This window comes from Nerophis ophidion, linkage group LG01 (genome assembly GCF_033978795.1).
Source record: "Nerophis ophidion isolate RoL-2023_Sa linkage group LG01, RoL_Noph_v1.0, whole genome shotgun sequence".
In the NCBI taxonomy this organism is placed as follows: Eukaryota; Metazoa; Chordata; class Actinopteri; order Syngnathiformes; family Syngnathidae; genus Nerophis; species Nerophis ophidion.
Window position 1 is genome coordinate 83847569 of NC_084611.1, and position 12707 is coordinate 83860275.

The 12707-nt window shown below is 40.1% G+C and overlaps 1 protein-coding gene across 3 annotated transcripts in view; it reads right to left on the reverse strand.

Annotated features, from left to right (window-relative positions):
- Positions 1–12707, reverse strand: part of iqce (IQ motif containing E) — a 30186-nt gene that overhangs the window by 3372 nt on the left and 14107 nt on the right. For 2 of the 3 annotated variants that reach the window (XM_061913661.1, XM_061913651.1), the window contains exons 13-22: positions 12078–12229; positions 11941–11996; positions 7278–7564; positions 7111–7185; positions 5669–5776; positions 5485–5580; positions 4083–4242; positions 1904–2016; positions 1757–1830; positions 1579–1665 (exon numbers count right to left, since the gene is read on the reverse strand). In XM_061913661.1, coding sequence (XP_061769645.1) covers positions 1579–1665; positions 1757–1830; positions 1904–2016; positions 4083–4242; positions 5485–5580; positions 5669–5776; positions 7111–7185; positions 7278–7564; positions 11941–11996; positions 12078–12229 — 1208 coding nt within the window. Of the gene's footprint in view, positions 1–1578; positions 1666–1756; positions 1831–1903; positions 2017–4082; positions 4243–5484; positions 5581–5668; positions 5777–7110; positions 7186–7277; positions 7565–11940; positions 11997–12077; positions 12230–12707 lie in introns of those variants that run through there. The other variant, XR_009808517.1, reaches the window with a different exon arrangement.

The window sequence follows — 12707 nt, forward strand, 5'->3', positions numbered from 1 at the left end:
TCTCCACGGGACGGCGTGGCGCAGTGGGAGAGTGGCCGTGCGCAACCCGAGGGTCACTGGTTCAAATCCCACCTAGAACCAACCTCGTCACGTCCGTTGTGTCCTGAGCAAGACACTTCACCCTTGCTCCTGATGGGTGCTGGTTGGCGCCTTGCATGGCAGCTCCCTCCATCAGTGTGTGAATGTGTAAATGTGGAAGTAGTGTCAAAGCGCTTTGAGTACCTTGAAGGTAGAAAAGCGCTATACAAGTACAACCCATTTAACCCATTTGCTTCCGGGGTCATGATTAATACAGACGTTTTGTTAACGCTATATTATAAAAATATAACGCTATATTATAAAAATACAGACTTTTTGTTAACGCTATATTATAAAAAAAAATGTAAAAACAATTTACAAACACACGCTATGGGATGACATAAGAGGAAACGTGACCCCGGAAGTAAATGCGTCATCCGATAGCTTGTGTTTGTAAATTGTTTAATTTTTTTTATAATATAGCGATAACAAAACGTCTGTATTTTTATAATATAGCGTTATATTTTTATAATATAGCGTTAACAAAACGTCTGTATTAATCATGACCCCGGAAGTAAATGGGGGGGAAGAAATTTGGCGCGACATCTCCAGTACTCTGGAATGCCCCTCGATAACAGATAGAGATGCTATCTCAGTAAAAGCATTTAAGTCCCATCTTAAAACTCATTTGTATACTCTAGCCTTTAAATAGACCCCCCTTTTAGACCAGTTGATCTGCCGTTTTTCTTTTCTGCTCTGCCCCCCTCTCCCTCGTGGACCACATCTTCAGTCCTCTCCAAGGTTTCTCATTGTCATTCCACTGGGTTGAGTTTTTCCTTGCCCTGGTATGGGATCTGAACCAAGGATGTCGTTGTGGCTTGTGCAGCTCTTTGAGACACATGTGATTTAGGGCTATATAAATAAATATTGATTGATTGATTGATTGATTGATTGAGATTGCGCCTGTAGCTTTCATTTTTAAGGAAACCTATTTTATTTTTTTCCATTTTATAATTTGCCTATTGAGTCAGACTGCCGAGAAAAATGATAAATATTTTCAAGCATTTACAAGCACCCAAAATTTAAGCATTTTTCAAACTTCGTTAAAATCAAAGCCTTTTCAAGGTTTTTAAGCACCCGTACGAACCTTTATTCACTATGCAAACTGATTTTAGTTGGTAAATTGAGGTTCCACTGTATGGGGGTGTTATTTTATGTGTGGAGAGTTCTCATCCTAAAAAACTGAAAATCTCATCCTAAAAAACTGAAAAGCTTTTTCGTGCTCGAGCTATGAAAAAAATTCATTCAGTCATTCCTATTTTGCAGAAATTCACTTACTATGATCGAGCCTAAAACCAATTAACCGCTTCAAACTAAAATTCCTGTACTTATTACTTCAAAGTATCAAATATACAGCATTTAAAATGATAGTGATGGTGATAGTTCTACTCTGGAACAGATGAATTCCTATGAAAAATCTTTTTAAAAGTATTCCAAGTTTGACGTCTAAGTGTGCAATTCTTTATAGGTAGAAAAATGGAGGCAAGCTCTCCCTCAGACCTTCAGGCGTCGTCTTCACCGATGCGTGAGTCCTGGAGACGGGGCACAGGTCTTCATCCTGTGCTTGATGTTTACCGGAAGCAGCTCCTTGTTAACGGACAAAATAAAGTGTTCAACACAATCTGTGCGTTCTGATATGTTGTCATGACTCAGAGGAAACTTCAACTTCAACACACACCTTGTGATGGTGCTCCCTTTGATGCCATCGGCGGCAAGATGTCTTTAGATGCAGATGATTTAAAGGACCCTGAGCTTTGACACAAACACAGCTTTATGGTCGACGCATTTTATGTTTTTAAGAGTACTGAGTGTGCACACGACTCACCTCTCTGTGATATGTTGACTGCGAGCAAGATGCCCCCTGAAAGCCGATTGTATGGTCGTCAAGGAAACCTCGTCAAGCAATTGTCCGTCACTTGGATTAGTTGAGTCCCCCGCCTGAAACACGACATGACTTGTCGGAAAGGTCCTACATTTTATCACTTGAGTAATGATTTGGAGCAAATGAGAAAGCGAAAAAGAGAACTAAGTTCTTTGACCATATGCTCATTTAGGGATTCATCCATACACCCAATTTCTATCGCTTGTCCCTTTTGGGGTCGCTGAAGCATATGTCAGCTACAATCGGGCGGAAGGCGGTTTACACCCTGGACAAGTCGACACCTCATCGCAGGGCCAACACAGATAGACAGACAACATTCACACACTAGGGATCATTTAGTGTTGTCAATCAACTTATCCCCAGGTGCATGTCTTTGGAGGCGGGAGGAAGCCGGAGTACCCGGAGGGAACCCACGCAGTCACGGGGAGAACATGCAAACTCCACACAGAAAAATCCAGAGGCCGGGATTGAACTCAGGACCTTCGTATTGTGAGGCAGGATGCACTAACCCCTCTTCCACCGTGCTGCCCCTCATTTAGGGATGGGTGATAAAATGACCATTAGATATGTCCGATGATGGCTTTTTTGCAGATATCCGATATTCAGATTTTGTCCAACTCTTAATTAGCGATTCCGATATCAACCGATACCGATATATACAGTCGTGGAATTATCACATTATTTTGTTGTGATGCCCCGCTGGATGCATTAAACAATGTAACAAGGTTTTCTGAAATAAATCAACTCAAGTTATGGAAAAAAATGACAACATGACAGTGCCATATTTATTATTGAAGTCACAAAGTGCAATATTTTCTTTAATATGCCTCAAAACAGCAGATGGGAATTTGGGACAGGCTCTCCCTGAGATAGCATGAGGAGGTTGAAGTGGGCGGGGTTGGGGGGTAGCGGGGAGTGTATATATTAGCGTCCCGGAGGAGTTAGTGCTGCAAGGGGTTCTCTGTATTTTTTCTGTTGTGTTTATGTTCTCCCGAAATGTGTTTTTCATTCTTGTTTTGTGTGGGTCCACAGTGTGGCGCATATTTGTAACAGTGTTAAAAGTTGTTTATACGGCCACCCTCAGTGTGACCTGTATGGCTGTTGACCAAGTATGCGTGCATTCACTTTGATGTGTGAAAAGCAGTAGGTATTATGTGATTGGGCCAGCACGCAAAGGCAGTTCCTTAATTGTTTATTGACACGCTGTACTTCTCCGTACGTCCGTGTACCACTCCTACAGCGGGGTTTTAAAAAGTCATAAAATTTTACTTTTTGAAACAGATACCGATAATTTCCCATATTACGTTTAAAGCATTTATCGGCCCATAATATCGGCAGTTCGATATTATCGGACATCTCTAGTGACAATATATATCACAATAGACACGTAATCAATATCAATAGACAATGCGCTCGATAATTTTTTTTCCTTTTCGTCGGAAGAAAGCGGAAGCCCAATGTGGTCTGTAAATAATGCAAGGTGCTTGAGACCGCAATTCCACACCACCTTTGTGATGCTTACCCTTTAGAGCACAGCTGGGCCACATGTAACAAGCTTTCGTACGCACAAAAACCTGCCATACTCCCTTTTTCACAGCCAAGATGAGATGTATCGAGGCTGACGTTGACGCCAACTTCATAGCTGACGTACGTACATTTCAACAGGCTTTGGATATATTGGCGAGACACAGGGGATGCTGGGTAACACTATACATATAAAATGCCAACTTTCGCTCTTTATACTGTGCCCATCAGACATATGAATAATTTCAAGCTTGTTACATGAAGCCCAAGGTCCTTATTTTCATTAGGTCATAAAAATTATCAGTAATTATTGATCTCAACTGATATAAAAACACTTCTATCGTGATAGTTTTCGGCCATATCGCCCAGCCCTATGCTTTTTTATCAAGTACACAATACAACACAGCAGCAAAACAATCAATGTTGAATAGCAACATTTTAAAGTGCATACAGAGCTAAATAGACATGACCAACAGCTGATGTTTTAGACAGGCGACCCAGCGATTAGTTGCTTTGTTCGCGTGCCCTTAGACCAGAACAGACTTGGGGGTTAATTGCGAAGAGGCATTAATTAGAGAATTTATACAGTAGTACATACCTCGTTCCTGTACTTCCTCAGGCAATCATACTCCTCTTCTTCCTCTTCTATCTCCTCCTCTTCGTCGTCATCCTCCTTGCGAGACGCAGCGGTCAGACCCGCGTCACATGGTTCCCGTTTGTTCTCCAGAGCCTGGATCTTCAGCTGCCTCAGTTCCTCTCTACAAAAAACATCAACACACAACACTTTGTATGCATGTGTGTATTAGTGTGTACTACAGATGTCCGATAATGGCTTTTTTGCCAATATCCGATATTGTCCAACTCTTAATTACCGATGCCAATATCAACCGATACCGATATATACAGTGGTGGAATTATTTAACCCATTATTATGCCTAATTTTGTTCTGATGCCCCACTGGATGCATTAAACAATGTAACAAGGTTTTCCAAAATAAATAAATTCAACTTATAGAAAAAAAATGCCAACATGGCACTGCCATATTTATTATTGAAGTCACAAAGTGCCTTATTTTTTTTTTTAAACATGCCTCAAAACAACAGCTTGGAATTTGGGACATGCTCTTCCTGAGAGAAGAGGATGTGGAGGTGGGCAGGGTTGGGGTGGTGTATATTGCAACATCCCGGAAGAGTTAGTGCTGCAAGGGGTCTGGGTTTTTGATCTGTTGCGTTTATGTTGTGTTACGGTGCGGATGTTCTCCCGAAATGTGTTAGTCATTCTTATTTGGTGTGGGTTCATAGTGTGGCGCATATTTGTAACAGTGTCACACCCTCAGTGTGACATGGATGGCTGTTGACCAAGTATGATTGCAATTCACTTGTGTGTGAAAAGCCGTAGATATTCTGTGACTGGGCCGGCACGCAAAGGCAGTGCCTTTAAGGTTTATTGCTGCTCTGTACTTCTCCCTACGTCCGCATACACAGCGGCGTTTTAGAAAGTCATTCATTTTACTTTTTGAAACAGATACCGATAATTTTCGATATTACATTTTGAAGTTTTTATCGGCCGGTAATATCGGCAGTCCGATATTATGGGACATCTCTAGTGTGTTTTTGATTGATTGATTGAAACTTTTATTAGTAGATTGCACAGTTCAGTCGTACAATTGACCACTAAATGGTAACACCCGAGTAAGTTTTTCAACTTGTTTAAGTCGGGGTCCACGTTATTCAATTCATAGTGTACAGTATGTATTACGGATGGAATGGCTTTAAAAGATTTTTTTTAATTTCCATGACACAGTATAGTCTGTTTCCTTAGATCATGTTTTTTTTTAATTGCGTTCCTAATCATTTTAGAGTGTGTAAGCATTATGGCCAAGAATAACGAGTGTACTGTAAACCGGAACAAAACGTCTCATATCATTACTGGCTACAACTACATGGAGTAATGTTTGCTTTTTTCCATCGTGTGGAGCAAACAAACTCCTCGACTCTTACTCGTGTTGCTGTCGCTCCGCTTTCACTTCCTGCTCCAATCGTTCACATTCTTTCTCCAGGTGTTCTCGTTCCGTCTTCAGCTGTTGTCGTTCCTCTCTGGAAAACACAAACGTGCACGGCTCAATATGGATGACGCCGCTAACCAAGTCCTTAAGAAACGGGCGAGGTGAGATACTCCACATACTCGTGCTGTCGTCTGTCGATTTCCCGTTCGTTTGTCTGCTCCACTTTCCAGCGCTCCAGCCTTTGCTCCAGTTCCTCTTTTTCTGTCTTAAGCTGTTCAACTTCATTGCTGCAAAGTGCAAACAATAACACGCATTCAGCACTTAGTTCTCTTACATTTTGGCTGTTTTGTACCGAATTGCATCTGCAACTGGAAAATGTCTGAAGAATTCACGTTGTGGTCATCATCTATAATAGTGGGTGCATGATAAATACTGAACATATCATTATCAGGCAGGTATGAGGAAAATCTGATGTGTTGTGGATAATAACCCTGGTGCTTATCTGTCACCGTGAATGTGCTAACTCGTGTCGACTTCATCATCTTTTTTTGCTCTATTTACCACTTCACTATTATCTTATTAGCCTTGAAAGTAAGTACTTGTTTATATCTTAGGTATTTATTAATATTTATCGTTTACATTGTACAAAAAGAGCACAGTCTGCTAAGTCAAATGCATTGTGTGTTAAACCTACCTGGCCAATACAGTTAATTCTGATTAAACAGTAGGGTAACCCTTGAGTATGGGGAACATATTCGAAGTAACAAAGACTTACATTTGAGTTATTTGGACACTAGGAGAACATATTCTAAATGACAAAGACTTACATTTGAGTTATTTGGACACTAGGAGAACATATTCTAAATGACAAATACTTAAATTAGAGTTATTTGGACACTAGGAGAACATATTCTAAATAACAGACTTGGTTTAGTTGTTCGGTTAGGGTTAGACCATGCCTGGGCAAATTAAGGCCCGGGGACCTAATGCTGCCTGTTAAGCTTTTCAATCTGGCCCGCCAAACATTTCCACATCATTTCTTTCGATCTTTAGGCCGGAAAGTGTAGCTGCCATTATGACGTTCAGTGATCTTTTCTAATGAACGTAAGTCTTGAACTATACAAAGTATTTCATTGGTTGTAATCTGCACTATTGCATGATATACTACTTCCTATGGTAATCTAATGAGTTCCTATGTTTTTTTTTTATTTACCCTTCACGTTCATATTTCGCGTTGTTTGTTGCATTGTTGTTGTGTTTCGATTGATTGTAAAATATGTGGATGGAGAGGGGTTGTGAGGTTCATATGTTGTCAGTATTCAGTGTTTTATCCTTCATAGTTATTATTTAAAATCCCATATTCTTTAATTCATGTACATTCTGGGTGTCTCATTCTGTAAAAAATTTTTAAATTCCATTCTGTTTTTTAAGGTGGTCTGTCATAACGTTTTTTGCATTCAATCAGACATTATTGTGAGGTTTTGTATTAGTGTTCCTAGAAATAGATGTATCGGCCCCCCAGAAAGGAAAGGATGTGCATCGGTTTACAAAAAAAATTGTACATCCCTAATAAACAATGTTTACAGCTCCTGTATTGGGGTGCTAAATGGATGCAACATACATGTACTGCTGTTTTTCATCTTTCACTCGTTCCGACTCTTCTTCTCTTGCTTTCCTCAGTTGCCGTACTTCCTCCCTGGAAAGGCAGTTCATTAGTTTTCTTTTTCACAATGGCATACAAAAGTGGACATGTTTGACAGTAAACCTTCCGCTCATGTTTTCACTCACTCGCCACTTGACAGCCACTCCTGAAGCTGGGCCCTCTCCGCCTCCAGTTGCTCGACACGCTCTCTTAGCTCTGCGACCTCGTCCACCTCGGTCATCGTCTCCGTATCTAAGGTCTCCGTGTGTGTGGTCTGAACGGCCAAGTCAAGGATCCCTTTGGGCGTGGTCTGAGACCCGTGGTTTAGAAAACCGGTGGGAATGGTCTGAGAGGCCTGGTGCAGAATACCAGGGAGGGTGGTCTGAGACGCCTGGTTCAAGTGTTTTGCCCTTCTGGTGCTCTCTTCCAGCTTCTACCAGGAGAAACCGTACATGATGATGAAAACATTTGTGTAAATTAAATTCCCTTATTGCATGTTAACCGATACGGGGACCAATTCCTAGTATAGAACCAATTTTAACGTAAATAAATATTAGGTTTTTTAATTAATAGTAAAAACTCTTTTTTATTTAACATTTAACAGTGAGCTGATAATAATAACTGTGCTATCCAAGTGTTATATCTTTTCTGACACTTAGTGGTTAGAGTGTCCGCCCTGAGATCGGTAGGTCGTGAGTTCAAACCCCGGCAGAGTCATACCAATGACTATAAAAATGGGACCCATTACCTCCCTGCTTGGCACTCAGCATCAAGGGTTGGAATTGGGGGTTAAAATCAACAAAAATGATTCCTGGGCGTGGCCACTGCTGCTGCTCACTTCTCAGGGGGGTGAACAAGGGTGATGGGTCAAATTCAGAGAATAATTTCGCCACACCTAGTGTGTGTGTGACAATCATTGGCACTTTACTTTATATCAAAACTACAGGCCGGTTGCAATTCTTCCGGTTTTATCCAAAATATTGCAGAAACTTCTTTACAATTAACAAATTAAACATCTTGAAAACAATGAGCTGCTAAATAATTGTCAACATGGCTTCCATTCTAAAACGATCTACCCAATTTGCGATATTATTCTTCACAGAACACATGAGATCAGCATTAAACAAAGGTCATGTTACAGGAGCTATTATGTTAGATCCACTATAGACTGGGCTTTCACATTATGTTAGATCCACTCGACATCCATTGCTTTCGGTCTCCCCTAGAGAGGCGGGGGGGGGGGGTGCATATGCGGTCCTCTCCAAGGTTTCTCATAGTCATTTACATCGACGTCCCACTGGGGTGAGTTTTTCCTTGCCCTTATGTGGGATCTGTACCGCGGATGTCGTTGTGGCTTGTGCAGCCCTTTGAGACACTTGTGATTTATGGCTATATAAACATTGATTGATTGAGAAGTGGTGTTCATTGCGCTTAGAAAAGATTTTGACACAGTAAACCATCAGACTCTGCTAAACAAGCTGAGCTCAATTCATGTTTCTTCATCTGTAATTCAATTAATCTCATCCTATCTCGGCAATAGATTGCAGATTGTCAAAAGTTGCACACGCTAAACCCACCACCTCATGAATCCAAAAAGGGTGTGCCACAAGGCAGTATTCCTGGTCCCCTACTTTTTGTTCTTCCCTCTGGTCTGTAAGTGTTTAATTTGTTTATTGTATGCAGATGATAGTCATCTTCTACTCTGATCTAAATCCAAACAACTCCATCCAGACTGTCATCGTACAATCAACATAAAGACTGAATGCATGTACTTTTACTTAGCCAGAAAGCTTTTATCTGTGTTTAATTAATTAGTTCTGGCCAATTAATAATTTTCTAATAGAACCTACACATATGTTGGTGTGCTTTTGGATTCATGTCTCCCCTAAAAAGAGCACAGCAAAAAGTATATGTTTATAACAAAATCTGACCATACCTGTCACTCTCCGTATCTGCAACCTATTTACATTCCATAATCCTGTCAACAATATCATACTGTCTCCCCATTTGGGCACTTAACCACTAATGATGTTATAGAGCCTGTAGTAAGGCTTTATAACAGAGCCTAGAAGATTCATAAAAGACTTCCTGGTTGGGTACATCACTGTACTGTCTCAGCAGACACTGTTCCTTTCCCAAATTGCATACATGATCATGTTATGTACTTTCAGATAAAAAATGACTCAGTCGAGCTCTAAGTGCTCTCAGAACTGCACACTCCTGGATCACAAGATTGCGGTCCCAGGAAGTTCTCCTTGTCCCGGCTTTTAAAAACAAGTATGCGATATTATTCTTCAGAAGAAGTCATTTGTTCATACGTTCACTAAGGTGTGGCGCAGTATTCCTTCCCAACATTGGACAACACATACTTTTTCACAAATTAAAAAGAGTGCAGAAGGTTTCTGTTGGACAGCTTCTATTTCACTGATAGAGCTGGTCTGAAGTCTGTGATGCAAGCATGATGTCTCTTATTGCCAAGTGTTTTTTCTTTTGAGGAACCTGCTGCCGACCAGCTTTTTACCAAGTCAGGCCCCATTAAATGTAACACCTGTTGCTTTGAATATTTTCAGTTTAATCAATGAACTACGCTTTAGTGTGTCTTATACCTTCGCTTTTCTACAGTTGTACTTGTTTGTGGTGTAAAACCCTTTGTTTTTCAACAGTAGTTGTTTATAAAAGGCTTTATAAATAAACTTGGTGTGGTATGGTATTAACACACTGCGTGAGTCCAGCTGTCTTCATATCTATCAATCAATGTTTATTTATATAGCCTTAAATCACAAGTGTCTCAAAGGGCTGCACAAGCCACAACAACATCCTCAGTTCAGATCCCACATCCGGGCAAGGAAAAATTCAACCCAATGGGACAATGAGAAACCTTGGAGAGGACCACAGATGTGTGGACCCCTCCCTTAGGGCAACCGGTGCAATGGACGTCGAGTGGATCTAGCATAATATTGTGAGAGTCCAGTTCGTAGTGGATCTAACATAATGGTGAGAGTCCAGTCCATAGTGGGGCCAGCAGGAGACAGGTCAGCAGCGCAGAGATGTTCCCAACCGATGCACAGGCGAGCGGCCCACCCTGGGTCCCGACTTTGGACAGCCAGCGCTTCTTAACGCATGTTCACTTCAAAACATGCCCTATAGCTGGTGCCACCAAAGAGTTAATCAGCTCTAACGTCTGTCTAGGACAGGGGTCGGGAACCTTTTAGCCTGAGAGAGCCATGAAAGCCAAATATTTTAAGATGTATTTCCGTGAGAGCCATGTAATATTTTTTAACACTGAATACAACTAAATGTGTGCATTCTTAAGTAAGACAAACATGTTTAGAGTATAATAAATCTCCTATTCTTTTTAATAACATTCTTATTCTGAAGTTAACCAATAATAAATCAAATACTTCTTACCATTAATGCGACTCCTTGAACAAGTCTGGTAGAAAACGGATGGATGGATAAAATGCATGAGAAAGTTTTATAATTTGAACGGTATTTTTAGCACTGTGATTACTAGCGGAATTATTCATAATTATCGTGTTAAGGCAGGGGTGTCCAAACTTTTTCCACTGAGGGCCGCACACTGAAAAATCAGAGCAAGCAGGGGCCATTTTCAAAATTTTTATTTTAAAAACCAATACAATATATGTATAAAAAATATACATTTAGGCCTCCACTCAGTTATGATCCCGGGGACCCCAAAGGGTTTTGGTAAAAAAAAAATATGAAAAATGTGTCATTATTCAGTATTATAATTTTTATTATTATGCAAGTTTTAAATCTCTAGATCAACATTAGAAAAAAAAAGGAAAAATTACAAAATATGCAATATTTTCACCCAATAACTTTTTTAGGTGGAATATTTGAGATTATATAATAATTGGAGCCTTAATTTTGGATTTTAATTATTATTTTTGGAGCAATGACACTTAAAAACAAATCACACTAAAATAATTGGGGATCCAAAAGTGTCCTACTTATTAAAGTGTTAAAAAATAAATTATATATTTTATTTACTGTTACCTTTTAGCACAATAATCTCGAGATCAACTTCAGATATATCCGTCAATTTTAAGTTTTATTGTTGTTTATGTTTTGTTTGTTTGTTTTAGGCCCTTCTTTAAAAAAAAAAAAGCTCAGTTTTTCATATGGTAAAACACAAATTATGCAACATTTCCCCCCAAAAATATCTCAAAGCGGAATATTTAATGTGATGTAATCGAAACCTTGAATAGGTCAATAATTCAAAATGACATTGATTTTGATTCATTATTTTTTTTTAAAGAAAGAAACAGCCTGCATGGCAGCTTTGTGTTATAAGAGTAAGTATTGCAACAATTTCTTGTTACATTTCACACGTTTGCTCTTTTATACCACTTTTTATGTTTTTAATTTTTTTTTTATTGTATTCTTAAAATGCCGTTAAAAAATGACCCGCGGGCCGCACTTTGGACAGCCCTGTGTTAAGCAATGTCAGCTAAAATTTATCTGAGAGACAGATGAAGTCATCAAAGGAGCCACATCTGGCTCTAGAGCCGTAGGTTCCCTACCCCTGGCCTAGGATGTCAATATTAGTTATCTTTGTAGTAACCTTCCCATAGTTTCTATTTTATCCCCATCTCTGGCTTTTGGAGTTATTCTTTGCTTGGATGAGGGTTCAGATCATGGGGTGTCATTGTGGTTTGAGAAGCCCTTTGAGCCGCTTGTGATTAAGGCCTATATAAATGAACTTTGATTGATTGATATAGTCCTTTCCTAACACACACACTGCAGTGTGAGACCTTCAAATGTGTCAGTGCAGTTTCCACTCACTTTCTCCAATTCCAGCAGTCTTCTCAAGAGGCGGTATTTGCTCCACTCTTTGTAGCCTAGGAGACACACACACACCGTCTATACATGTTGATTTGTGTGTGTTTGTGTCCGCGACTGTTGGTGCGAGTAAAGGAGACCTTTGACTCCGACAGAGGGGCTCTCGGTGTCGAGCTCCTGTCTGAGCGCGGCGTTCTCCAGCTGAATCTGCTTGAGGTTCTCGGATAGACGGAGAATTGTGGAACTCAGAGCCTTCTGCTGCCTTCGGAAGACTTTGCTGTCTGCTAGACCGCTGAGGACAGACAGGCGGCGACGTCAACTGACTGGAACCTGAGTAATTTCCTAATATTCAGCGTAATTCATCTTTGTAGGGAGGAAAACTAGAAGAATTATCAAAAACCTGTCCAGTCATTAACTTACAAGGATGTGAGCACCCTTTGTGGAAAAAAAAGGAAAATTCTAAAGAAAAATTTTTAAATCAAGACCACAATTTCTGCAATCGGATGCATTTTACACTATTTTACCTTAAGATTTATTCTCATCTACCAACCTCTTTTTGTTGTCTTTTTGACATTTACATGTCCCATGTAATGTACCACAGATTGATTGCTTGTTTTTTTTTGGTAGATAAATTACTAACATTATTATGGTAAATACCGTATATCACCAAATAACCGCCCATGTCCTAAAATCCGCCGGGGTCTGACCCCATTTTGTGAATTAACCGCTTCTTCCTAATAACCGCCTATGTCCAAATAGCCGCCCATGGG